Below are 27,400 nucleotides of genomic sequence, written 5' to 3'. Positions count from 1 at the left end.
TGATCACGTAGGTGATAGGGTGACGTAGGCACAAATGGCAACCATGGTGATGGCAGTGCCCAATCCGGATGCATGTGATGCAATTTGGATCCCACGGATAGCATCGAATCGCCCCTCTGTTGAGTTCAGTCCCAACTTGATGAAAGCCGTCACAATAGTTATCAGACATGCTGCTATTCCCACAGCACTCATGAGCAGTAGCTTTTTCCAGCTCGTGCGATCCAACAAGAACGTCGCCATGAAGATGAAGGCCAGATTCACCACTCTCACCCCTACTGTCGCTCCCAGCATTGCTATCTTACTTGTCACCCCTACCTTCCAGAAGACCATTGGGTTGTAGTAGACCATGGCATCGATGCCCGACGCTTACTGAAAGAAGTTGATCTGCATAGCCACTAAGTACATCTAAAAGGGCACATTCTGAAGGAGGAAGGTCGTGAGCAGCTCGCTGCTATCGACCCTGCCTCCCCCTTTCATCCATGCTCTCCCATTCAACCTTGCTCTCCCGTTTCTCTCTTCTCCAGCCCTTGTGTTGCTGGTTTGTCTTCCCTTACCTTCAGAGCCTCGCACGTTGTCCCGTATGTCAAGTTCTGTCGGTCGCCTCTCCTCGACAATTCTGACCTTCAGCCATCTCCTACAATTTCGCCTCTTCAATAGTCTCTATCTCAGAGCCTCGAGCCCGTCCTTGCTTGCCTACGTCTTTAAGAGCTTCCTCCGTAGCAGTCTCTCCGTATCTCCCAGCCGCATCAAGAGGTTCCTATCTTCTGTTTCCAAGCTTCCTCTCTAGACTCCTGCAGAAAAAGGTCCAGTACCCCTATTGACTTGACTATCCTGAATAAAGTCTTGAAATCGGATCGCTATAGTTTCCCAACATCGCCTTTCTCGATTGATGCCCTTCGTGCTCTCTGCGATGACTCTAATATCTAGTCTTCTTCTTCGAGCCTCCACAAAGATCTCAATTAGGCCACAATCCTCACCTCGTTATATGATTCTCAATAGCATGGATTGTGTATTTACTTCATGGGACGAGTTCTCTTAGAACCTCCTACACTCATAGCGAAATTGAAGGTCCAGCACATGGGAATGACTCAAATATTCCCTTGCATAGTTATAGGGAGAGCATTTTGTGACGATGAAGCTATGATGGCTCCACAACAACTACGATGAAGCTACGATGGCTCCACAACAGAAGCAACATTCTTGGAGAAATCCAAGCTAATACCTAACGAAAGAGTTGAAGTGCTCATAATTCCATTAGCTTTTGATTTTTAAAGCTCGATGCTTTAGCCCAAGAAAGCTAGCACCTCTAATTTTGCATTAAACAATGTTACACCATTGGATCTTTTTAAAATCCACGTCTCCAATTGTGACACATGGCTATAGGAGGACTCAAAGATCCAAAACATGCCTCTAGGCTGCCTACCGTAAACAATAAGTGTGGTTATATGGTAAAATTACAAAATTCAAATAAAACATATTCTCTGTCAATACAGCTACCTGCTCGGATCTAGTTAAATTTATTATATAATCACACAGAGTGTGGTTGGAGAGGTGGCACGCTTCCTCTCCGAGAGCTATAAAAATTAGGAACGGGCGCTTTCCTCGTGGTATATTGGTGTAATGAGTTCATTTGTCCATTGGTTTTGGTCCATTGGTTTCAATAGTGTAATAATTGACAAAGGAAGATTACCTTTTCGAATGTTTGTCAGGCAGCAAGAGTGTGTGATGGAACATTGTGAGACGGGGCCGATGAACTTCAATTCGATCTTGTAATTTGTCAAAATCCTTCACCTTGTCATTCTTCACTTGTGCAAGATTTCAAATTGCTCTCATTATGAATAACATAGCCTTCAAAATGCTACCTTTTCCCTAAAATAGGTATGATTTGCAAATAACTTTTCAAAATCATGAAACCATTTCAAATGTAGCAAATGCTATTTGAGTTATTCTCTTGAATTTCTAATGCTTGCAAGCCATCAACAATGACTCTTGAATGAACTCGTGCTTTGAGCTAGGTTAATCCAATCGTAAGCTGGGATATTTTATTATGTAAATCAAAGTCTTGGATGATGCAAGTAGTGGCCTTTTATCCAAAAAGAATTTATGCCTTAAATTTTGCTTGAAGTTGGATTTCTTGTTATGTCTGATCTTCCAATATCCAACTACCATGATGCAAGAAAGCACCACAACCATTGCCAAAAGCATCTCTTTCTCATGGATTCAACGATGCGCCAGATGGCTCGGAACTCTTTTGCTTGGCCCAGGACGTCAATTAAGGCATTATAACTGTTGAGTTCGTGGGTGAAATCGGATTGCTAATCGGCCTAGTCGAAGAGCTACAATGCAAATCCGGCATCTCAGACAGATTTAAGCAATTCACAAAAGAAGTAGCATGTTCTATCATACCCAAGCCCCCTACAATTAGTGCATGACACAAATGAAGCCCAGAACTACTGAGAGCCTTGAATTGACCTAAAGTTGGAAAGCCAACGTTCTAATCAATTCAAGGCACATGAAGGATAGGTAAAGCAAAAGCAAATTCTTGTCATCACTACCCTATTCTGACAATTTGAGGGTTCACTCACCTCTTTAAGACCAAGTCCTTGTTGACATGGCTTTCGCCACACTGGATGCACTGCCAACTAACTGTCTTTGATATTTCTTAGCAACTTTTTTGGTTGCTCTAGCAGTAGTTGCGGCAACGCTATGCTGTCGTTCCTATCGTTGTAGGATTCATCACCAATGCCTACTAGGGAAAATACAAGATTAGCATTGACGGAGGTGCTTTCATAGGTCTTTGTACTCTCCTAGGCTTTGTCCTTTGCTATCTTCACCAAATTCCTTGTGTGGTGGCGACTTCATCTTGTTTCTTCATTTCATCAAATCTTCAAAATTCCTCTTATTCGTTCACAATATTATGTGGTGCAAGTATGGAAAATGTCTTTGGAATCTCTTGTGTGGCCATGGTGGACCATGTGCCTGCAAACCCGCTGCATGCAAAAGTCGAGGGAGCGAATTCATTCGAGGGTATTTGTTAGTGGCGCTCGAATTCTATTTTTTTGTGCATGCATGATTTTGGCACTTATTCGGCTCGTGTTTTGTTGCATGTCCTAGAGAGTTCTGGTCGCAAGAGATCTAGTGTGAAGGACAAAGGAGTAGAAGAGGTGAATGCATTGGGTGGTTTGGCTTGAGGGCTTTTTGTCGTCACCTTCGATTGCATGGGCCTGTGTATTGCATGGAGTCTATCATTTGTTTCTTTCATTTGTAGCAAATACTTCGGGTTTCAAGTTGTCTCCTACTAAGGCCTAGTAGATCGATGCAGCAGTCATGGATGTTGAGATGCCGGCAAACCCTAGAATCGTAGGTTCTTCTATTAAAGTGGCCAAGGATAGCAACCTACTGAGGCACTTTGCTATCAGGAAGACTCCAAGTAGATCTTATGGATTCGGAATAGTGTGATGCTATTTGCTATGTCTTGACAAGTACTCTCTATTGGAACCTACAACTATCTTTCCATGTTTGTATGTACACCATATGGAGTGTGAAGCCTCATACATGAGGCCAAGGACCTTGGGCTTTAGAGCGTTTGGGTTTTCTTTTTGTAAGGGTTCTTGCAAGTGTTTGATGCTTAAGTCAGGCTATATTATGCTCTTCGAATACCATATAAGTTTAGCTAATGGGACAAATTGCTCAGGTTGGTTTCGCAATTGGATCTCATAAATGTTTACATGAATTGGTTTTAGAGTTTATATTCATTAAGTACCTTGGCTTTTGAAGGCTGGCTTTTGGGTTGGGAAGGTCGTCTCTATGCTCATACTTTGCCTTTCGTGCATTTACATTGGAGTGGCCCCAGTAGAGATATGTTCAATCTAGGAATAAATTGGAGTTTCTAGTGGGGGTTTTGTTTTGGCTTTTTTGTAGAGGGTCCATGGTCTCAAATCAAGGAACCATAGAGCACTTGTTAGGGTTTCACAGTAGCCTAGTCTGATCATCGGGGACGTCATAATGTCATTTACAATTGTTGTCATCATAATTTTCTTAAAAGTTTTATGGGATATAAAATTGCAGCAACAACAAATAGCATCACCATATTTGTGATTAACATTCTTTCAATAAAAAAATCCAGCATGTGGAAGCCTACTTGCTTCTCTGATCTCTATATGGTCATTCAAGAGAAAGATGCTTTTTCGGCTATAATTTCTCTAATGGTCTTGTGAGATTCATCAATTGCTTTTGCTGATTTTGTTTGTGGCCATCTCCTTGCAATTCATACGATTCTCACTCCTTTTCATCGCATTCCCTCATCAATGCACCTGCAAAATTTATGAATTCGCTTCTCTTCTTGATGTATGGGAACTCATTTGGCTCACTTGTCTCTATCATTATTGGTCATTTGTAGATGGATCTGAATTTTTGGATCGTGTTTGCAATCACATCTCATTGTATCCATGTATATAGAACAACTTACTCCATCAAGCCTGTTTGCCATGTGATTCTATGTATTCAATTTGGTGTGGATTCGAATGTGAATTTATTCCGTCATAATTCGATAAAGTGCCCACTACATAAAGAATTACAATTTTGCTTGTTTAAGCTACAAAACCATGTTTGTCGCGTGATTCTATCTATTCGATTTGGTGTGGATTTGAATGAGAGAGTTTATTATGTCATAATTTGATAATGTGCCCACTACACAAAATAATTTTGTATGTTCTTCATAATTGGAACGTGATAATTTCTTAAGCACAGAATAGTAGTGAAAAGGATGAATTCAACATCATGTAGTAAAATAAAACAACAAACTAAACTAGCCATAGAAATTTGCAATGAGTAAGAAAACATCCACCAAGAAAGATGAGGATGATGAAGTGACCTCACATACCTCTCAAAACGAGATAGCATCAAGTGATCGTGCACGACTCAATCCTGATTACAATCCAAATGCATTAGTACCTATTTGCCTTCTTTCGCTAGAGGTTCGCCTTCAAAGGAAAACTATTGGGGTTAAGTATGAAATGTACAAGGCAATAAATGAACCATACCCTATTTATTTGAGAGTGGATTTCATGGATGATTGTAATTGCAACACTTTGACCATAGTAGTATCTTAAGGATGCCTCGAACAATTTAAAGATCTTTTGTAACTAGATTGTTTATATTACATTGAGGGAGCCACCGCTAAGAAGCAAGGGCCTTGAGAGTGTGGCACATGCAAGTGCTCACTAATCTGGATGCTACTACCATCATCATAAAGTTTGAACCCTTCGAAGGAACAATTAATTTCTTGCCTGAGACCACTATTGCTTCATATGGGCCATGGGCATCATCACATATCATATCTAAGAAGGGCACCATATCCTCTATTGCAAGCATTATTTCTTTTGTGGTTATCCGGTTTGAGGCTGATAGTGGTGCAACATACGAGATCCTCATTGCAGACGGCCCTTGAAATGAGGACCATGTAGTTATGAGTAACCTATCATCTCTATGTGCTATTGTTTGCAACATGTGTCCCAACTTCTGGTAATGAAATTTGCAACGTGTTCAAACACAGTTCTGGTTTGTGAATGAGTGCAAGAGCTTACTTTCATGCCTTGTTCAAGGGTTCAATGAGGAGGGGATTGTTATGAAGAATGTCTCGTACATGGCTAGAATTGCCTGGGGGTATTTAACTTCACAATACTTGCTGAAATACCTAGTTTCTAGAAGTGTGAGGCATTGAAGCAAGTGTTTGTGAGTCAAGGTTCAGCTTTGGGATACAAGCAGAATGTATGTAATGCGATGATTGCTCTCCTTCACTTGCATTATTCATCAACTTATGCTAGTGTGGTCTTTGTATGCAGGTGTCAAGTGTGCTACACTTTACGAGCCTAAACACGCAATTGGTTGAGCATCATTGTGGCTCATGTGGCAATGTACAAGTCAGCCACAACCCATCTTTGCCATATTACTACTTCGACAACTCTTATCATCGGATCATTCAAACTACTTGTCTCCAAGGATGGATTGTATTGCGTAGCGGGTCGAAATATTTGTGCACTTTAAAGGCAACTATGTTGACACTTTCTTGTGCTTAGGCATTCCTTTCTTGGAGTTGTATAATGATAGTGTTCTAGATGCACGATCTTTGCTTCTTGAGAGGAAGCCGAGTGGTACTTTCATTGTTAATAGCTTTGGTTTTATCTTTTGCTAATGAAGCAGACACTTGATGTATTACTTTGTTATGCTAGTCTTTTGCACTACAACTCTCATGGAATGAATTTTTTTATTTAAAAAAACTTTTGCATCATGCTCCATGTGTGTTTTTAAGCTTATAGTTGTTTTGACAATTGCCATTGCACGATCACAGGGATTATCACCACTAAACATCTTCAAAGACAACCATTGCGAGGAGCTCACATTTCCCACACTTTTCTATGGTCAACCTCGTACGTACAATATACCAAAACATAAGCCATTCCAAAAAATTGCAAAGTGGGAGCTCAGTAATAGGGACACACATTTTGCTATGTCAATAGAAAATCTTTTCTTTAAAACAATGAATATATTAGTGTGCTAAGTGCTATCATCAACTTGGGTGTGTATGCAAAAAGGAAAGTTGAAAGGAATAACAATTCAAGCAAAGGATGCTATAGGAGGCACCAACATAGAAAGACCACTACAATCAAACATTGGATTTCATGATTTCACATGCCTTCAAACATCCGCTGACTATAAACATTTTTGGGAAAAAACCTCTTTGCAATGATTAGATGACTAGGAAAACCTACATGGTTCATGGCCTTCTCCACAGTGATGGGAAGATTGTGGTAGCCTCTAGTAAGTTGCTTGTAGACATTGCAGGGAAGGAATGGTCATTCTTCAGAAAACAACTCCTCTACACAAACAAGGATTCTCATGTCCAATATCTACAGCCCAATATTACCTCGACATATTCCAATCGATTAAGAGCTTGCTTCGTCAATGCCAAAATATTATAGGACAAGTAATGGACGACTTCTTTGTTCCAAAATTCCAAAATAGAGGGAGCCAGCATGACCATGGGTTGTTGTGGATACAAGGTGCTCCATCTTATGGAACATCTACAAACAATGAAATAGAAGACTTTGTGGATCGATACATCACAATAGACATTTCAAAACTACAATTACAAGAGAAGGACATCCAAACACACAAGCATAATAAAACTTGCACGAGAACAAACTCTTGACGATGGGGGCAAAGCTTAACCCTAACCCTAAGGGGTTTACATGTATATCTTCATGTTCCTATTCCATACATCTTAGTGTATAGGTAGCTATATCGTGTGCACTCCTGTCTCTCTCTCTCTCTCTCTCCCTCTCTCACTTCCACTATCATGGTATTAGAGCACCAGGTGCTCCCCAGCCCTTGCATCTCATCGAGGCACTAAGCCCTCCTTTTGCAAGGCATCCTCCATCTGCGAGTGAGAGATCTGAGACTTCCATTCTATGTGAGAGAGTGAAAGCCCTTGCTTTTGTCAAGGCATAAGCCCTCCTTCTAAGGCATCTTCTTCATCATCTCCAGCTCTTCTTGTAGAGCCCCTTCTCCTATCCGATTCAGTTTAGAATGCTTGTCATTCTGAGCTATGGACAGTGAGATACGTACAATTCCGTCCATGTGAGAGAGACTGAGATTTCATTTCTTGTAAGATCTCTATTTTGTGACATAGATTTGTGAGTGCTGCTTCTTCTTCTATAAGGGTGAAGAATTCCTTTGGCATCTACTCCTTCGCTCATCTGCAAACTCTTTTGGGAGATTCATGAGCCATGAATCATGATCTTTAGTAAATGTCTCTATAAGGTGAGTCACGAGTCTTTTGCAAATATTCTCTAAGGTTCTTTTTCGATTTGGAAGGTCTTCTTGTTACTTTATTTTGCATTATTGTTGCTTGATTGAGTCTTTGAAGCATATCATAAGAATAACATGCACGAACGGCTGACTATCTCCAGCTTGATGAAGAGGCCGCTCTTTTCGATAGTCAGCTAGCCTCACAATGACCTAGCCTTGCCAAACGGCCCGCAATGATGGGCATAACTCAAAGGCCAAGGGCTTCTATAGACTGACCTATGAACTACATGGCTCTAACAAAGGAGTGCCAACCAATGAATCTCACTGTAGACAAAAGCAAACGCTTCTACATCGAGGCCATACTCTAGTGCCTGCGCCAACAGCCCACCAGATGAGCAGCCTCCAACGAAACAGCCTTTATAACGCAAGAGGACTTCAAATGCTCATAGCATATACAAAGCTCAGCAGCTCCTTCCAGCACCGCAAGGGCTACAACAACATTCCAAGGAACCGGCAGTCTCCTTCTCAGTGACAACCAACAAGCAGGCAAAGCAAACAAGGTGCAAAATGACTTCAGTCAGCCTCTTCAACACAGAGCGCCTTCATGGACTGAGCAAACTCATGTTCAAAGGCACTAACACCTTTCACAAAGTAGCGCTATAGCAAACGGCTCAAGCATGGGTTGTGTCTACATCATCTAACAAGCCAGGTACATCGACCACCAGTGAAAACCACCTCCTACAATGATACAAATGATACAGCTAGGCTCCTCCAACAATAGTCCTATGTACACGTCCCTCAATGCCATCCTAGACCAACTGCAGACGAAACATCCATTTGCAACAACGTTCAGAGCAGCCAGTCCAAACGGCAATGCCATTTTCTCCACAGGCATCTTCTTGTCTGTCTCACGCATTCTGATGCTCAGCTCCTACGACTCACACATGCTTTGAAAGCCCCTGATAGCACCTTGATTGCTCGGCTAAGGACTCTACTCGGCTGGATGCTCCTTGCTCCAAACGGCTTCATCTGCATTGACTCCAATGTCCACGCTCAAACTGCTCTTACGCAGCTACGCCTCCAACCACTTATGCAGCAAACGACACACAAACGACCACCAGAGACCCACGCCAAGCCCTAACAGAATAGTCAGATCGTCACAGCCCTTCAGAGACCCACGCCAAGCCCTAACAGAGTAGTCAGACATCGAGGCCATACTCTAGTGCCTGCGCCAACAGCCCACCAGATGAGCAGCCTCCAACGAAACAGCCTTAATAACGCAAGGGGACTTCAAATGCTCATAGCATATACAAAGCTCAGCAGCTCCTTCCAGCACCGCAAGGGCTACAACGTTTCCTTCTCTTTGACATAAGGTTATGAATGACGTAGGGGTGCACTGTGGTTTTTTACTATTGTTTTGTTAATAAGTGGAAGTCATATTGAATGAACGTGGTGTTAGCCTAGAGATAGATATTGGTGTATCTATCTTGGCATATGCACATGTGGCATCAACGTGGCTTGTTGACCCCCTGTGTCAGAGGCGCTGGCTCCATGCGGGTCCCTTCACAAAATCTGACCGGTCATTCGGTCAAGAGCGCCCCCCATGGCATGGTACATGCATGCAAGGGGCATGCACCATCTGTAAGATCATTCCACGTGTCCATTTAGACTGGTAGCATCCAATGGTGGCCATTCACTGGAGAAAGAATTGCTATACACACCCTATCTCTGGCCCCCATCAAGTTTAATGGATGACGGCCTCACATTACTCCAGTCTTCTGCCACTCCTCCCCCGCTAGGCTTGCCACCATAGACCACCACTCCCATTGTGTGAAGCTAAGAGACAAAGGGCGAAGGGAGCTCAAGTCTGGTGCTTCCTTTCGTGGAAGCTGAGAGATGAGGGCGAAGGGAGCTCAGGCCTGGTGCTTCCTTTTGGCAGCCTACTTTAAGAATACAAGGCATGGGGGTGGTATCGCGCAAAGCAATGCACTACATGAAATGTTTGACTAGTTTTATAGATGACTAGAGGCCAGGAATCTCAAGCGCGACAAGGTATAGGTCTCAAGTCTCGCAAAAATAGTTCAACATGTTAATAAGACAAGGAGATGTGCTACTTGGAAGTTCTCAACAAGGAGTCAAGCGTTTTCTTTTTGGTTGGAACGTAGAGTCAAATAGGGGAGGCATTGGGTCCTAAGAGAACCCCAAATGTAAAATGTTTGATGAATAAAGCTAACACTATTTTGAGTCAATTATAAATTCCAAAATTCACAAATTTGTTTGGAAATTGTAGAGTTGCATGTGCATGTTCGACATGGTAGGGTGGAGGGGTGGGTGGGTTGGGAGGGAGGGTGGTGAAGGTTAAGCATTACCAAACTAGCGAATGAAAGATGGGGGGGCGAGGGGGTGCACTCAAAAAACCCTAATTTAAAAGGGCCTATAAATAAAAACCCTAAAGTGCTTTAAAAAGATTATATAAAGCACTTCAAAACCCTAAAATCTCTCATTTCTATGGCATGAGTTAAACAAATTGCTCGACCCACTGGACACTGTTTAGATGCTACCCGCTCTCCTCCTCAGAACTCCATGGCCTCCGAACACATTGCGAGCCCCAGTGGCCAACAGAGCAATGATCAACAGGGATTTGAAGGCAATTCTAATCTTTAGGAGTCCCAACAATGTGAGTCCCCACCATCCGACTCTCATGGGGGATTCCATGGATCTTAGCACAATGAGGGATCCTAACACAATGAGGGATCCAAGCACGATAAAGGTTCCTCTCAGTCCTTCCACACAATTAACCATGGAAGTAGGTCTCCCAAGAGGGACAAAATAGCCCAATCAATCGTGATCAATTGCCCCTCCCTCCTCTGTGGGGTCCTGGCACGAAGCATCTAGACCAACAAGGGGAGCAAGAAAGGCAAAGCGAGGAGATGGAGAGATTAAGCGGGCCACAACTACTGGAACTATTTGGCAGGCTCGCATCAGATATCATGAACCTTGGCCCCAATCCTCCAACCAAGAAGACCACACAAAAGAGCACCTTCAACCCTCTTTGCCTCGAGATTGTCACATATGAGGAGCCTCTAGTATGAGTTGAGCAAGACTCACAGCCTCAACCAAAGGAAAAGGGAAGAAAGACAAAGCATACCCCTAGGTGTGAGAGGCCACCTCAATAGACCCACCAGACACAAGAAGAGGCGTTTGAAGAGGAGGTTGCAAGGGAGGAGAGGCGAAAGAAGTTCAAAGCGAACAAATGTCCAAAGGCCGGTGCAAGGTCCCCCAAAGATTGAGAGGTGCAAGAAATCAGGTGTGAAGGAACTTCAAGAGATCCGCAAGTTCTAGACCACTGTGGACAATCTCATTCCCCGTGCACCCTTCCAGCATGTTGTATGTGAAATAGCACAGCATTACAAGGATGATGTGCATTTCACTTCAGGTACTATGGAAGCAATTCAGGAGGCAATGGAGCAGATGGTAGTAGGTCTTTTTAAAGACGTGAACTTATGCGCTATCCACGCCAAAAGAGTAACAGTGATGGACAAGGACCTTGCACTCGCCAAGTGCATCCACTCTGATCCCTCGCTTAGGCGCTACATATTGTTTAGGTTCACTTGGTGTAATTTGAATCATTGTGTAAATCACTACCCTTTGAGGCCAATGAATAAAAGATATTTTTATGCTCTATTATTGTTCCCATGTTATTGTACATGTTATGTGATGCTTTCCATCAGTTTATGCAAATTTAGTGTGAATTTGAGTGGTCAAATTATGTTTTTTCGATGTGACGCAGAAGGAAAAAGTGTTCAGCATCGCACGAGGAGCCCAGAAAGGTTAAAACCCTCTATGGCACGTATGGAGCCTGTTTGACTCCATACGTGCCATAGAGGGTTTTGACCTTTTTGGGCTCCTCGCGCGATATTGAACACTTTTCCCTTCTGCACTAGGGGGAGATTCTTGTTGGATTGCTAAAAAATGACCATTATAATGCTCAAAGTTATTTGATAGCATTCTTTTGAACATAATGGTGAATGAAATATTAATGCCAATAGCAATTAAAGTTACAAAATACAATGATAGTATAAAATAAATTTTGTAAAAGAACACAAAATGGGACACTGTATAAAAAGTATATCTGTAATCATATAAAATAAAAGTTACAATAAGGCTTCACAACCCTTCTCTCTTCTCTTAAACATTGAGAATATTAGGCTTTGAATTCCCAAATAGACTCCTAGCTCTAAACCTAGTCTCGATAGAGCATCAATGCTATTATCATTGTTGCTGGCCAGGGACATGGTTGCTACCATCAATGCCATACCTTGAAAATCGGTTCCAAAAGCATTGAGGGCAGCCATGCGGTTCACCAAAATGACCTTGTCAACATTCCGATTGATGTCAGCATGACCAATCACTCGTGACAAATTCTTGCACTTTAGGAGGTGATCACTGCCTTGTGGTGAAAACTTTTTGTGGATAACCACAGCGCCCTTTTTCTTGGCCAAGGTAATGTGCCAGTGAGTGATCTCAGCCAAAGCTACTGTGAACAAGGCATTGCCAAGATGAGAAGAGGTCCACCTCAAATGCCTCATGCACAATAGTCCAACATTACATTAGAATGCCGATAAAGCAAAATTAAACCAAGAGAGAAGAAATTCAAAGCTTATAGTTTCTTACCACTATGGAGTCGTCATGCTCAATTCCTTCCTCTTTGTCAATGAGGATGAATCCAGAGGCCTCCTGCTGTCCAGAGTGAGATGTGGAGGCTTCTTCTGGAACATCAGCTAGGTTAGAGTAGATCGATTTGTCTGCATCTTTGATTTTTGCAAGTGTTAAATCAAGAACCTCTTCTATTGAATCATCTACTACCAAAAACCCAGGTTCTTGCATAGTCATGTCCACCTCATATCCACATAGGACACTAAGAGCTTCGTCCTCCCAGAGACTAAACATAACCTCAATGTCATGGAGAAAGAAGTATTGTTCTCCATCGACAAGATGGGGAGCAAGAAACCATATCACGGTTGTGGGGTCAATAGAGGTGGTGCCCGAGGTGGATGGAATTTGAGAAGTAGAATGGGGTTCAAGAGGTCTCTGGAGCACTTCCAAGGCCAACGCAGCTTCCCGCTCTTGAGCTTCTTTATCAATGGGCTCTTCATTGTAGATGTTGGGCTCATCTACAAAAATAAGGGGATCAAAAAAAGGGCAGGGACAGGGTCAGGTCTTGAGGTTGAGGCCTCCTCTTCCATTTGTCCCTCTTGGAGAAGGAAAATAAAGGTCATTTCCCAGAATAGGAACCTATTTCTTGTGTTTTCGATGCCTCCACATGCTAGGAGGTCATTAGTGTCCACCTCCCTAAACCCTAGGGGTGTGAGTTGGGCTTGAAAGCGACCTAAACACTTCATGAACCTGGTTTCTTGATTGAACAATTACTTCAAATAATCAATTAGGACCCATCTTTTTGTAGACTCATCAAGTTGATATGCAAAACTCGTGATGTGGTCTTGCATGTACTTGATGAGGTCTTCAAAATTGTCTCAGGCTCCCAAGGAGGTGTCGAGGACATCTATGCTCTTATCAAAGACTAAAAATAACTCCTCCTCTCTATCAACTAATGGAGTATGGGAGATGAAATCGTGGAAGGTAGACCTAGCAAAATCCATGGTAGTTTGGTAGCTAGGAGAACTATGGCTATGATAGTGAAACTTTAAAACTAAAGTAACTTTATAACCTATATATACCCAAATGTTCTAATAAAACGAATTATATTTTTTGGGGAAAAACTTGACATTGACATGAAAAAAAACCATTCAAATCATCAAAATTAATTGCACCACTACGAATTGGAAAATGTCAAAATCCACAATTGTTCCACCCCACATTGTTTACCATCTTCAATATTGCAGGAGGGAAAAAAGTGGCACTATGCATGTGCTTCTCTGCATGTTTCCTACCTTTTCACCATTTAAGGTAAAGTGAAAGGACTCAGACATGCCATCCTCCATCACCAATAGGTGTTCCCACACATCCCTGAGAGTCCTTTGTGATGTGACAGTCACATTCTTGACATCTCCTAAATGAGAATCAATACATAAACTTACCCCTATATTATCATCATCATTAGAGTCAAGGGAGAGCTAATTGTCACCTATTTTCTTCCAGTGCCTATATTGGAAAGCAAAATATAACATTTGGCGGGAGATGTGGTACTTGATAACCACATTGTTCTTGCATACATGGCATTGAAATAGATCACCCTTTTGTTCACCTGACCTACTTCCCCAATTCACCCCAAGCAATTCCTCAAGGGCATTCTCATGTAGGCACTTGCATGACCACATGGTTTCTATTCTGTGTATCTAGATATTCTGAAAACAAGAAGCAAAAATGTGCAAAGGCATAAACCAAGACAACCTTACCCATTTAGAGCCAAATGTAAACTTCATGGCCATGCCCACATCTTTCCAATCTTTTCCTTGTATGATTGCATAATTCTTGTGTCCACCATGTTGCAATCCATGTCTTCAAGTTGTGGTGTTGCAATGCATTAAAGATGGCCATAGCCTGATGCCGTCCTTGGAGTAATGTACTTGGCATTATACCAATAGATATTTCTCTATTTCCAAGTAGATGAATTCTCTTCAACATTTGCCTTTCTAAATCCTCATGAATGGCAGTAAACTTACCTAAGAAGCACTCGATTGGTTCCCACTCCTCAAAGTCTAAAGGAAATACATCTGCTATGCACAAGTGCTATTTCAAAATACAATTTCAAACTGACTCATTACACTTAGAAATCTTACACAAAATGCAGAGTTACAATGTGATGGTATTGTTGATTGATTGCTTGATGGAGGAAGTTGCATGCCCTCCCCCATGTAGATGTATTGCACCTTTGCAAGCCATCCTTTCTTCCCAAGCTTGAACTTCATGATGCGGCCCTTCCATTCATGCAAAATATCACCTCTCTTGCTCTTGGGAAGCTTATGTGGACCCTTAGCACATCCTTTCATGACTATCCAATCATTCAAGATATAGGTGCAAGGCACCCATTCACCCAGTGCATTTTTCATCCTGTGGGACACAGAGGACATGTATGGTCTCCTCACCATGCTTGTACAGAGGTCACAATAGCAAGAGTGGACCTGAAAGTGCAGCTTGGAGGGAGAGAGAGAGGGAGAGGGGGGGAAGGTATAGAGGGTGCAAATGAAGGTGGAGAGAAGCTCCAAGAGCTGTGGTAGCTAGGAATGGAGGGAAAAAGAGGAGAGGGGGATGAACAGCTACTCTAGGAGGTGTTATAGCTAGGAATGGAGGGAGAAAGAGTAGGGGGGATGAGCAACCACTACAAAAGGTACTGTAGCTAGGAATGGAGGGAGAAAGAGTAGAGGGGGATGAGCAACTGCTACAGGAGGTGTTAGAGAGGGAGAAAGACAGTGGACTAGAATAGGAGGGGGCAGAGAAGCTGCCAAATGAGTTCCCACATTTGAGAAATGGAGGGAGAATGGAGTTGGACTAGAGAAGAGGATAGGGCAAGCCTGCAACAAGCTGAGAGGGGGGAAAATTTTGACCAGAAGGGCCCACTGCCTCTTGAATGACTTGTAGGATTGTTTGGGGGAGGTACATATGGGAGGATGGTCAAGCATGGGTTGAGGGTGGGAGGGGGATGGTTTGAGTAGTCCCCGGTGTAAGAGGAGTAGCCAATAGGGGCCGTTTGGAAGCCTACCCACCCTCCACCTCAACATGGCATTGCCCCATAAAAAGGATCACTCCCATTGGTACACCTCAAATACCTCACTAATCCCTTGAAATTAGGAAACACTAATTGGGGGCCCTTTGGAGACCCCAATTCTTCCCTAATGGGTTTTCATGGCCTTATACATTGACTCATACAGGCTGATATAAGATATATGATCACATATTTATGGACTTTTTATCATATAGACTTGGAGAAATATATAGATGAACTTATACGTAAACATCGCTTTATGTAAACATAAGGCCATAGATTTATATATGATTTAACATATAGATGGACTAAGATACATGGTCAAATATTTATGGATTGTTATTTATATGGACTTATATATGATTTTACAAATATTTACATGGACTTATGTATGGATATACGTATATATATATTGTTATGTATTTGCATGGATCTATATATGGTGGTCTATATTCATCTATACACGGGCAAATATGGTCTAATGTATATTCAAATATTTACATGTCCTTAAGTATCTTATTAAGTTCAAATATTTCCCCTTGGACTCAAGAATGGTATACATCATGTATCCCATGCGAGAGGGGAGAATGGTTTAGTGGAGGTGTTCTTCATTAATCATGGATTTAGTGACAGAGAGAGAGAGTGGAGGAGTTACCGACTCACACCATCAAATGTGTGATGGCACAAAAATGAGTGCTATGTGTGCAGCTGCATCCATTAAATGCTTGGATTCGCTCTATCCAACTCGGAGTTCTATAGTTTCAACTAGGATTACTTTAACAAGAACTCCACCCTATGAAATTCTTTCTATTAGCTGCACTCAAAGTCTCCTAGATGGTTTTAGTGACATAAAGTAGCTTGGTTCTACCACTTTTCATGTAAAGTGTATTTCTCCTCAGAGTTGGTTGCACTTGTCTGTGAATCACTTACCTTTGCTTAAGCCATTCTTCTTTGAACTACTTTGCTCTCTGTGTGGAGGTGGAGGGAGATACTTATGCCACCATCCACTATTTCTTCAATTTCGGTGCCATCGGTAGCTACAAAGAACACAATAGTCACTATTGTTGCAATCTTGGCACTAGTTGTCTTATAGTCCCGAGAGTAGATGGATTCACTACTATGGCTCAGTTGGTGGCTTGTGCCACTCATTTGTTGTGGATGGCCAGTCAATGGGTGGAACGACAATGGTAGTTCATGGACTTGCAAAGAGAGGTGGTAGTGCTGCACAAAGAAAATGCCATATTGCTGGTACAAGGTGGGCATAGCAGTTGGAACCTTGGGTGCGATAGGTGGAGGATGAGGCAGAACATTTTCAGCAACTCCATGAGGAGAATGCAAGATCTACTGGGGTGGAGTTGGAGCAACACCGAATGATGAATGGATTAGCGCATTACCTTGTCACGATGCTTGGTTACCTTCCACACTAATTAGGCTTGCCTTGCACACTAAAACAACCACAATAAATCATAACACTTAAAACCCTAACACTTTAATTAATTTGAACTCAAAAAACATTGCCCATGTAGTCAGCCAATATCCAAATCCACAGTTTCAAAATCTATAGATTCTAGTACTAATCTTTGCTAACTACTAGCATATGAAACATCTCCTGATATAGGCTACAAGCCGATGTCATATATATAATCCATGCATAGGTAATGGCATAACATGCATTTAGCTTGCCCTCCAAGTCTGGTTGTGCTAGCAAATACATTAATAATTGCACCTACAAGATTTGTGAACGTATGTAATAGCCACCTTGGTAGATTAATAACATTTCAAATAGTACCTCAAGGAAATGAAAACGATGTATTGCTTTGATAATAGTAGCCATTCCTCACTGCTTGTCCATGTTGGGTGTCTTGTCTGCTGCCTTCCGCCAAAACATACTCATCAATAATGCCCTTACCTACAAATAGCAAATTGGTATTCGTGTTTTTCATAATCCACATCAAAATAATTTGGCACATTTAATAGTCATCATCCTCAATTTCCTTACCACTCTTATGTTGCATGCAAGCCATATCACCACCATTGTCATCACTATCTTTGCTACTAGCGTCTAGGATTTCAACATGGTCAATAACCCCTTTCCTATTGGTCGAAGCACTTACTTGTGTAGCTTTTGAAACTTCTCCCTACACATTACCAAAGCTTCCATTTCCATCCAAGGAGATGCTATCAAAACTTCCAATAAAAGGAAGTTTGCCTTCTTCAATATCGGCCTCTTATATGTCATCCTCAATCTCAACCACCTCGCTACTACTAGCAGATTTATTCTCATGCAGTGATGGGAACAAGTCTTTAGAACCACCTACACTGTCAACTGCCACAAATGCTTTGTGAACAATGACATACTTCTTAGACAAAGATGACTCCGGTAGATAATACTCATTGTCATCCAAGTCACATTGTGAAGATAGGTTCTCATCAATGCTCCCTCCACCTTGTTCAATAATTGGATTGAGCCTCAAGAATTATTGGGTAAGAATGACAAGGCTTTTAAAGAAACAACAAGCTCACAATGACCCTTCGATCTCTAAGAGGAATAGAATGAGAAATTGCCACTCCATCACTTTATGTGAGAAAAACAGAGAAAGGTATTATGCTGCTTGTCATTTATGTTAATGATTTGATCATCACAGGTGATAGTGATGAAGATATCCTTCATGTGAAAATGCTATTGAAGCATAAGTTTGAGATGAAGGATTTGGGAGAGCTGCGTTACTTCTTGGGCATTGAGGTGATTAAATCCACAAGTGGGATATGGCTCTTGCAGAGGTAGTACGGATTGGACATGCTATCCAAATATGGGATGACAGGCTGTAAGCCTATTTCAGTTCCTTTGGAGCAGAACGTGAAATTGAGCGCAGATGCAGGTGAGCTTATGGAAGACCCTACTATGTACAGACACATAGTAGGAAGTTTGATTTATATGACTATTACCAGGCCAGATTTGAGCTATGCTATTGGGTTGGTAAGTCAATTTATGCAGGCTCCAAGGAAACCGCATTTGGATGCAGCTAGATGCATACTGAGGTATGCGAAGTCCACATTATAGTATGGACTATTTTATGAGATTGGGGTTCAGATATAGTTGCATGGATACACTGATGTTGATTGGACTGGTAGTATTTCTGATAGATGATCTACCAGTGGATATGTGTTCTCTTTTGGGAGTGCTGGAGTCACTCGGAGTAGCAAGAAACAGCCTACAGTTTCCTTGTCAAGCACATAGGCTGAGTACACAGGTGCAACAATGGCTACATGTGAGGCAGCTTGGTTGCATAAGCTACTTTATGATATGCATTAGTCTACAGATGGGCCGATTGTCATTTATTATGACAACATGAGCAGTATACACTTGGTAAATAACCCAATCTATCATGCTAGAACAAAGCACATTGAGGTGCATTATCACTATGTGCAGGAGAAGGCTCTAGTAGGTTTTATTGATCTAGTTTATGTCAGCACAGAGGATCAGGTAGCTGACATATTCACGAAGGCTTTTTGCACAAAGAAGCTATGCAAGTTCAGAGACCTGCTTGGTGTGCAGGAATTGAGATTGAGCTCGAGGGGAAGTGTTGAGATATCGAGCTCCACTCGTGATATGCCAGGGTGACTATTGTGCATTTATGTCACCGACTTGTTAGCTACAGATGCGGTTGGTACACCGCCCATGAATAATAGCTAGATGACAGCTATCTTTATGTACTCTAGTTAGTGGCTCAATTAGTATGCCACCTTAGTTAGCTGAGTTTGGTTTGAAACCCACATATAGGGTTCACCTATTCTTTTGTACTTATAGTTATTTTGGCTTACACAACTAAGAACAGGAAAATTGTTTTCAACCTCCACCTTTGTGTATATTCCCCCATTGTGTATGTGAGAAAGTTGCAAGTGAGGCTTCTTCCTTCTCTCCCACTCTCTTTATAGATATATATCCATCCAATGAGAACCTTTTTCCTCCTCCCCACTAAAATGTATTTTCTCTAGGTGTGACAACCCACTCTTAACTGAGTGTAGTTGCCATCCTCTATGCTCTTTGGACCCTCATGGCTCCAACCATGTTTTGACCATCATGCCTCAATCCATCTCTTCAACTCCTTCCCTCCTCCCATTCTCATTCTCAACTCCTTCCATCCTCTCTTCAATCCATTCAATCCTACCTCCCTCGAGGGATAGTTGGGAACTATCATTGCTAAGGCATTTTTCCAATTTTACAACTTCATACTCTTTCAAAGAAATGTTAGATCCAATTTGAAATTGAGCTTTCATCCTCTTTCAAGACGTTTCATTCACTGTTCTTTGAAGGGCATGCTAAATCTCAAAATGGGCATTTTTGAAGGCCATTTTTCATCTACTCTAGCACAGATGAAAATGGGCCTTTAAAAGTGCCCATTTAGAGATACAACATGCTTCCAAGAGAACTCGCTTGTCGGGATGTGAACAACTCACGTAAGCTCAATAGTCATCGTACATCTATACAAGAAGGTTCCCATGAAGCTTACTTTGTTGTGGGTATTTGGTGAAATGGCAATCCATGTTGAAAATGTCAAATGTGAGCATGGAGGGCTTCCTTCCTAGACAGTTGCATAGAAAAATCATGAAACCTACCTCCTAAGAAAGGAGGTTGGACATGCCAAAATCTTAAAAGGGCAATCTTCAAGACCATTTTTCATTTACACTAGCAAAAGTGCCAGTTTAGAGATTCAACATGCTTCCATTTAAACTCATCCTGTTGGGATGCTATTGGAAGGTATATCTCTTTCATTTGAAACTAATTGTTTGCATGTTTTTATGTGAAAATCTAAATTCAATTCATTAATTTGCAAATTTGAACTTATAGGAAAACTTTGCAAGTATTATAAAGAAGGCAATACAAAACCTATCCAACAAGGATCTATCTACAATTGAGTACTTTGTGAAATACAATAAACTCTGAAGAGTATGGAAAGCAACTTTTGAGATAGGGCCTACAAAACATTGCATGTTGCAAACCCATATAATGGGGAGATAGGCTCTTTCAATTACTATTTGGTCATGATTGGTCTTAAAAGGGCTTGATTTCCATGTTAAGGGAGAAATTATATACTTTGTGTCAGGCTCGAATTTGCATGTAAAGGTATGTTGTGTCATCAAGTTAGCAAAGGACTTCAAATACTTGGTGATATACTTGGTGATAAAGGAATGGCATCTTGTCATTGTGCACATCTATAATGTATGTATCTCGTCTTTTGAAGGAAAAAGAAATTTTTGCACATGATCTTGAATGCAAGATTAAAAAGATTTGTCCTCCGCTAAAAACTTCAGTGACAATAAGAAGGTCCATTCATTTGTGAAGAGGGGGACATACTGGGAACAAATCTGCCTTTAAGGGAAAGCACTAATAGAGGAGTTATAGACTCATTGATTACAACCACCAAATGGGTTTGAGGATTTCTAGAATCAGCAAAGGGGATATCATTTGGGTAAGGCCTTCCATGAGCTATGGAATGACAATGAAGAACATTGTGGACCCAAAGAAGCAGCGAGAGATGGAGCAATCCTCTAGGAGACTAGTGTACAACTGGTATTTACGTCACTTCTTTCTATATCTTCAGGCTCCATTTGTCTTGGAGATGTATGAGCTAACACTAATGTTGATTATGTTAGATGGATATGATCCTTGTGCCGAACAAAGGTGTTACCATCCACTTCATCCATCTTTACGACATGGACATGCATGGAGCATGAGGACAGTATGTATCCTCCTTCTTGATGGAGAAAGACATCTCCCAATGGTAAATTGTGGAGTGCCCTTGGTGGTTGGACTATCCTTTGGGAGTTGGGATGTACTTGAGAGTGAGCTACAATTGGGTATGCTTTGGAGTTTCTCTCCTGCATTCAAAATTTTGAAATATTTGTTGTTGGTGCCTCTCTCTTGCATCCAGTACTACTATTGAATCTTGAATGTTTCTTGACTACATGAGCATGCATGCTCACTAATAATTATGACTTATGGTTTAAGAGGCTGAGAAATACCAAGGGGAAGAGGCTCCAAGAGAAACCTCACTGTCACTCAATGTAGAGGAGGTGGTGTTAACAAGAGAAGCAGGCTCAACTATAAGAATTCTCCATGGATTCTCATGAAATTGGGAGCAAGAGGAGGCAGGATTTCCAACACCCCACTCCACTGACCATATCAGTACACCCTGAATGATTAGTTCTCTTTTTACATCTAAAGGATGTGATACTAGGGTAAAGTATTCATTATGTAGAACAAATGATTGTTGTAGGTACAAATGTACATGGGCTACCAACACTCAACTCCAACGATCACATTGAGTAAGACCTGAATTTTTGGCATTTTATTTTTCTTTCTTTTTTGGATATCACTACTATGTCAATATGTGCATGGTGTGACTATGACACAAGTGTGTAAGATCTCATACCATATTGGCTCATCATAGGTTCATATATTTGTACATATGTGGAAGTTGTCATAGAAGATGTGGGAGTATTTGTTGAACCTAACACGTAAGCATATAAGACATGTGGGTAGCACTTGAACATTCTCTCTATTGTGGGTAACACTCAAAACTAGCTTTCTATGTGAAGATTATTGGGTGAAAATTTGTGCTTGCTTGTTTAGCTAGCTAAGATTAGTACTAGAATCTAGGGATTTTGAAACTACGGATTTGGATATTGGTTGACTACACAGATTATGAGAAGCAATGTTTTTTTAGTTCAAATAAGTGAAATTGTTAAGTTTTTAAGTGTGGCTATTTTAGTGTGGAAGGCAAGCATAATTATTGTTTTTGGGAATCCGCCCTAGTCTGTGGGATGTGGGTACACTCAGCAAGTGCCTAGAGAAATGCAACGTTCTCATCCGTCTGATATGGGGGAAAATTGCAAGTTTACTACTGCTATGCACAAAGACTTTAGTAAGTGGGGGGCCCAAACGATTAGAAGTTAGATGTGGACTAAGATGGGTGAAGTGACATAGTCAATAAAAAGCTAGGAGAGTGAATGAATGGTAAGGGACGAACCCCTGTCGACCCTTTTTGGCCATCTCCAAGGCAACTTGAGGACCATGAGGGTTTAAGAGGTCTTTTGGCTAACTCCCCACTTAGCTTACTTCTTCCATGCAACACTATTCTCCCCTTCTTTGGGTGCTTCATCCTTTGTTATACCTCATCTCATATTATTTACAAATTGTGACCCTAGAGCAAGTGACAAAAGCACTTGCCAATGAAGAAGATGACCTAACACAATACAAGATGTCCCTCTACAAATAGTGTTCTATCCAACTTGCTTATAGCAAGCTCTAATCATTCCCCTTAAATCGTACAAAAATTGAAGTTTTTATAATCAAGCACAACCCATTGAGTTTCAATGCGAAAACTTCAAATTGCTTATAACAAGCCCTCATTAACGATCAATGCATGAACTACAAACGGCAACAAAAAGTGACAATAAAGAAAATGATTGAGTGTGTTATTGAAACCTCACTTTTTAATTTTATTTTCTTTATTACTAATCTTGGCACTTCCTATATCCCCCCCCCTTTCCCTTTATTGTTACACATGCTTATGTTGGTTCTTGCACCCTCTTCAACCTTGCACTTGTCACTATATCAATATGCGATAATATAGCTTTGCATACTTTTACTCATAACTACCTATGTGTCAAATTTGTGTTCATCAATGCACACCTAGCTTTTGGATTGCAATATTGACACCAAATCACTACAAAGGACCCCTTCTTGATTGAAATCCTTAAGCTTCTTCAAGCCCCTTACTTGCTGCACATCTACACTTTGATGAGCAAAATGTCTTTTCTTAGAAGTTGCAACTTTTACTTTAAACATCCCACTGCACCACCTACCTAGTATTCACACTTTTCACCCCTCTAGATTCCTCATTTACCAAACACTTCTAGAGAAATTTGCTGACTACCGATCAAGATTGTGATGAAATTGCATACCCTGTGATTGACAAAGGTGCTTGAAAGCCAGTCCTTACATGTGGTCAAAGGTACCTATCATTTGTTAAAACAGACCTAGTTATGGGACATCACTCACATTCATTAAAAAACAATCATCAAGATGAAGTTAGTGCTTGTCAACTACTAGGATTTGGCGTGATATTAAACTTGGATTTTCATTCGTGTCGTATTGAGTCCTACATAGAGAACAACTTAGGACATTGAATGTCCCTATTCATGTCTATCATGCAATGGGCACTATATTTGATTCTTCTAAAAGTCATCGTGTTCAAGAGCTTGAATTCCAATTTCACTAGAAGGAACAAGCATGATGGGGCTTTATCTCGTTTCAACTTACACAAGTTAAAAGCAATCATTTTGATAAATTAGGATTTCTATTCCATTATGGGCATTGAAGTAATCTTTGCAAAATCTTGAATATGCTAAAAAGCACCCCAAGGAGATGGATTTTTAAGAAAACCACGTTGCATGCAACTCCCGTGCATAGGTAGCTTCAAAAAGCTTGTTAAATGCACAAAATTTTTGACCATAGAATGATGATGTGGTAAAATGACTTGTTACCTTTTACAAAACTTGGTTGATATAAACTCAAACATAGCTTCAAAAAGCTTGTTAAATGCACAAAATTGTTTGACCATAGAATGATGATGTGGTAAAATGACTTGTTACCTTTTACAAAACTTGGTTGGTATAAACTCAAACACACCGCTCATGTAGAGAAGCCCTTTCCTACATGAGCCACTCCACTGCCTTAACAATTCAATAAAGAAAATATAGGAGAGTAACTCACATATCCACAAATTCCACTTGACTTACCGTCCAAATTGTGCAGTCCTCTGTTGTCAGTCCACTTCAGACTTGGGTAGCCTGACATTTCAAGGCCCTCCATTGATCCTCTAACACTTTGACACCTAACACTTCAAAGCCCTCTTGCCACAAGGGTTCTTAGAGTGCCGTCACATGCGATCGAATTCTGGAGGTTCCAAAGCTGAAATCAGCAGCACACCTTCGAGGGATCAGATTTAGGTGGAGCCTGGCATGGCCACGTGCAGAGCAGCTGTGAAACTTTGAGCAAGGCACGCTGGTTGAGGCCTCCCTCTTTGAAGCAGGAGAGGATGACACCTGTCCAAAATGGCACGCTCGGGGGGTTTTGGGCCCTGCTATTGAGCCTCCATTCCGCTATTCCCTAGGTGGGTGGAGCCCAAGGCAAATCGTGCAAGCTCTCACCTCCATTATCAGCTGTGCACCTCGAATATTGGCTGCCATCCTTCGCCTGCATGTGGCCAGAACACCACCGGATAATCTGCCATTTTCACTGTTTTCAACGGTGCATGTGGCCGCACTCTTACATCCTTACGATAGCAGGGTGACTATTTGGAAAGTTCTTGTTTAGCTATACGAGAAGAAGAGATACAGCCAAGAAAGAATCATGACAAGGCCACTCTGAAAAGCTCAACGAAGGGTCCAGAATATTTTCATCCAATATATTCTTCTCTACACTGCAACAGGAACTTTTGAGATTTCCTCCAAAAACTGTGCATGATTCTAAGCATGCACGGCAATCATAGTCATCTAACCTGACTAAAGCTTAAACTCCGATTTTAAATCTCAACCCCTCTGTCGCAGAAGAAGTATAGGAAACTTATCGAAATTCGAAGCGTCTCCAAAGAAGATGCAGAATCAAACAGAACACAGTAAAAAGGTAGTTCCCGTCCTCCCCAATTTTGAACAACAGAAATATATGCACGCTTTATGTACAACATCCAATCCATGCTGCCATAGCATCCTAGTCACATCAATGCAGATGCAGGCTCAGCTGAGGTACGTGCACACGAATGTACATTTCACTATCTTATCTGAACGACCGACATGGATGAAGCAGGCTGCAGGACTCGGTAGACTCTGACATTATATTGCATGCTATGGCATCCTAGTCAGATCATGAGCACCCACGTGTAGATGCAGGTATGGGAAGAATATGGCTATTCTATTGGTTATAAATCAATACATAGATCGACATGCTTGCTTCCATCAATGGACCACCTCGAGAACCAACACTCGGTCATCATCAAACAAAGTACTTGATTGCAGTCTTCACAATTTAGTTCAGGATTAATTAAATTCACAAGTTTGATAGCTCTCAATTGAACTTCATTCTAAGATCCCGACTGCATAAGAGTAACAGAATGTGTTACAAGATCGGGCACCTGAACATGGCGTCAATTTGTAGCGTGAAAGCGAAAGACAATAAAGAGAGTGAATCCTCAACACTTACCCAGACTTTAAATCGTATCCCAAAAACTCAATCCGATGACGATACTCCACAGATAAGATCCAGAATGACAAATAGGCTGCAAGCTGCTGGGTAATATGGTAGAGTGTCAATGAATTCAATTGCAATGGTCAGAAACCAGCACCTGCCTTACACAGCGTGGGAACAAACTTCCACCACAGAAACGAATTTAAGGCAGCAAACGATACACTTTGCACTAACAGGACAGAGCCTCTTGCCAAGGCTCCGCTGTCAGATCAGTACAAGATTGTGCTTAAGCATCTGTTAAGAGGCCAGACGATTCAGTTGCCTCCTCCGAAAAGATAACCGAGGGAAGAGCCTCCACCAGGGGCGGAGTGCACTTTGGTAGAAGGCCGGTCCTGCATTCATCCATAAAGATCGGTCAGGAAATGCAACATTGCAACTGCTGTAAGTGGGGGTGTCGTTTGACATCATCTTATGTGACAGAAAAGCATATTGCAAATTGGGAAACACTCACAGTGATGAAGTTTCCCGTGTTTTGACCCTCAGCCCTGTGGTAGTTATTAGGATTATTTGCAAGCTTTCCAGCTGCAATGTCAGGGTTGGCTCCATTGTCTTCGATCCTGCTCACTGGCGTGCTGAGTCCAGCAGCGACTAGGTTCGCGACCGGTGGGTTCTCCTTCGCTGTCGGAACCGTGGGTTTCGTAACTGCTGCCGCCTTTGGTGGCTCATCAGATCCAAACAAGTATCCGAGAGAGCTCTGGCCGCCTCCACTGCTGACGCCACGTCCCATCCTTGAACGGCTTGAAGTCTACGAAAGCAAAGGAGCTCAGAGAAGAGAATGAGATCACAGAAGGTCCTTGACTAGAAGCGAAATAGGAGATCGGGAGAGCATAAAACGCAAATCCAGTAAAGGGGGCGAAAGCAGAGACAAAAAAGGTAAAGCAGAGACGATGCCAAGAAGTGAAGGATCGGCAAAATGCAAGAACTTCAAGAGGTGGAGGAAGGCCTTCGATCTAGGGAGGATAGTAGCATACCAGGTGGGCGGGGGAGAGAGGCGCTGGCGGAGAGGAGCAGGAGGTGACAAGAGTGGGAAAGTGGCGGATGCAGGAGGCGGCTTTGTGCTACTTTGGTGGGAACCGGTTCAATCCTTCGCTTGCCCGTGTGAACGCTCCCCAACCCCATCTAGTTAGGCCTTGGATCAATTCTAGCTTAACTGTCTCCAATTGACCACCATTTGTTTATTGTTGCCACTTCATGTCACCCAAAAGGGTTAGCCCACATATCAATTTCTTGTTCAGCTTCACCTTCCTCGCGAATCTCATTCCTCCCCCGCCAAATCATTTTCATATATATCATTTACATGACATTAAAAAACACTTCCAAGGTAATATCGTGACTCAAGTAATCTTATTTGCTCCATATTTATTATGACTTTTGAAGCAATCCTTGATACTCTATGAACTATGTGTATCTTTCAAGTCATGTGCACTTACTTTACTATGCAACTAGGTCAAGTCATGTGCAATCTATAATTTTAGACTTAAATATATTTCATGGATGAATACAATCATTATTAAGTCTTTTCCTTTCACATTGCATTGCCTTGGCATCACTTTGATGTC

At 41.7% G+C, this 27,400-nt stretch overlaps 1 protein-coding gene across 1 annotated transcript; it reads right to left on the bottom strand.

Moving 5' to 3' along the window:
• Positions 1-25,670: 25,670 nt before the first annotated feature.
• Positions 25,671-26,921, bottom strand: SP1L2 (SPIRAL1-like2). The gene is made up of 3 exons (XM_087397612.1): positions 26,813-26,921; positions 26,293-26,586; positions 25,671-26,173 (listed from the first exon to the last, which is right to left on the bottom strand). The coding sequence occupies exons 2-3, from the start codon at positions 26,566-26,568 to the stop codon at positions 26,096-26,098; spliced, it is 354 nt and encodes a 117-aa protein (XP_087253738.1). The 5' UTR covers positions 26,569-26,586; positions 26,813-26,921; the 3' UTR covers positions 25,671-26,095.
• Between the last annotated feature and the right edge of the window lie 479 nt (positions 26,922-27,400).

This window comes from Dipteris shenzhenensis, chromosome 26, assembly GCF_047967505.1.
Source record: "Dipteris shenzhenensis isolate YYH24624 ecotype China chromosome 26, Dip_SZ_1.0, whole genome shotgun sequence".
Classification (NCBI taxonomy): domain Eukaryota; kingdom Viridiplantae; phylum Streptophyta; class Polypodiopsida; order Gleicheniales; family Dipteridaceae; genus Dipteris; species Dipteris shenzhenensis.
This window is presented reverse-complemented; position numbering and strand designations above follow the sequence as displayed.

Bases quoted from the DNA above. Each gene is read 5' to 3' on its own strand.
- SP1L2 (XM_087397612.1), bottom strand. From the start codon at position 26,568: ATGGGACGTGGCGTCAGCAGTGGAGGCGGCCAGAGCTCTCTCGGATAC. The intron at 26,174-26,292 runs GTGAGTGTTTCC...GGATGAATGCAG, and splicing joins ACACGGGAAACTTCATCACT to GACCGGCCTTCTACCAAAGT.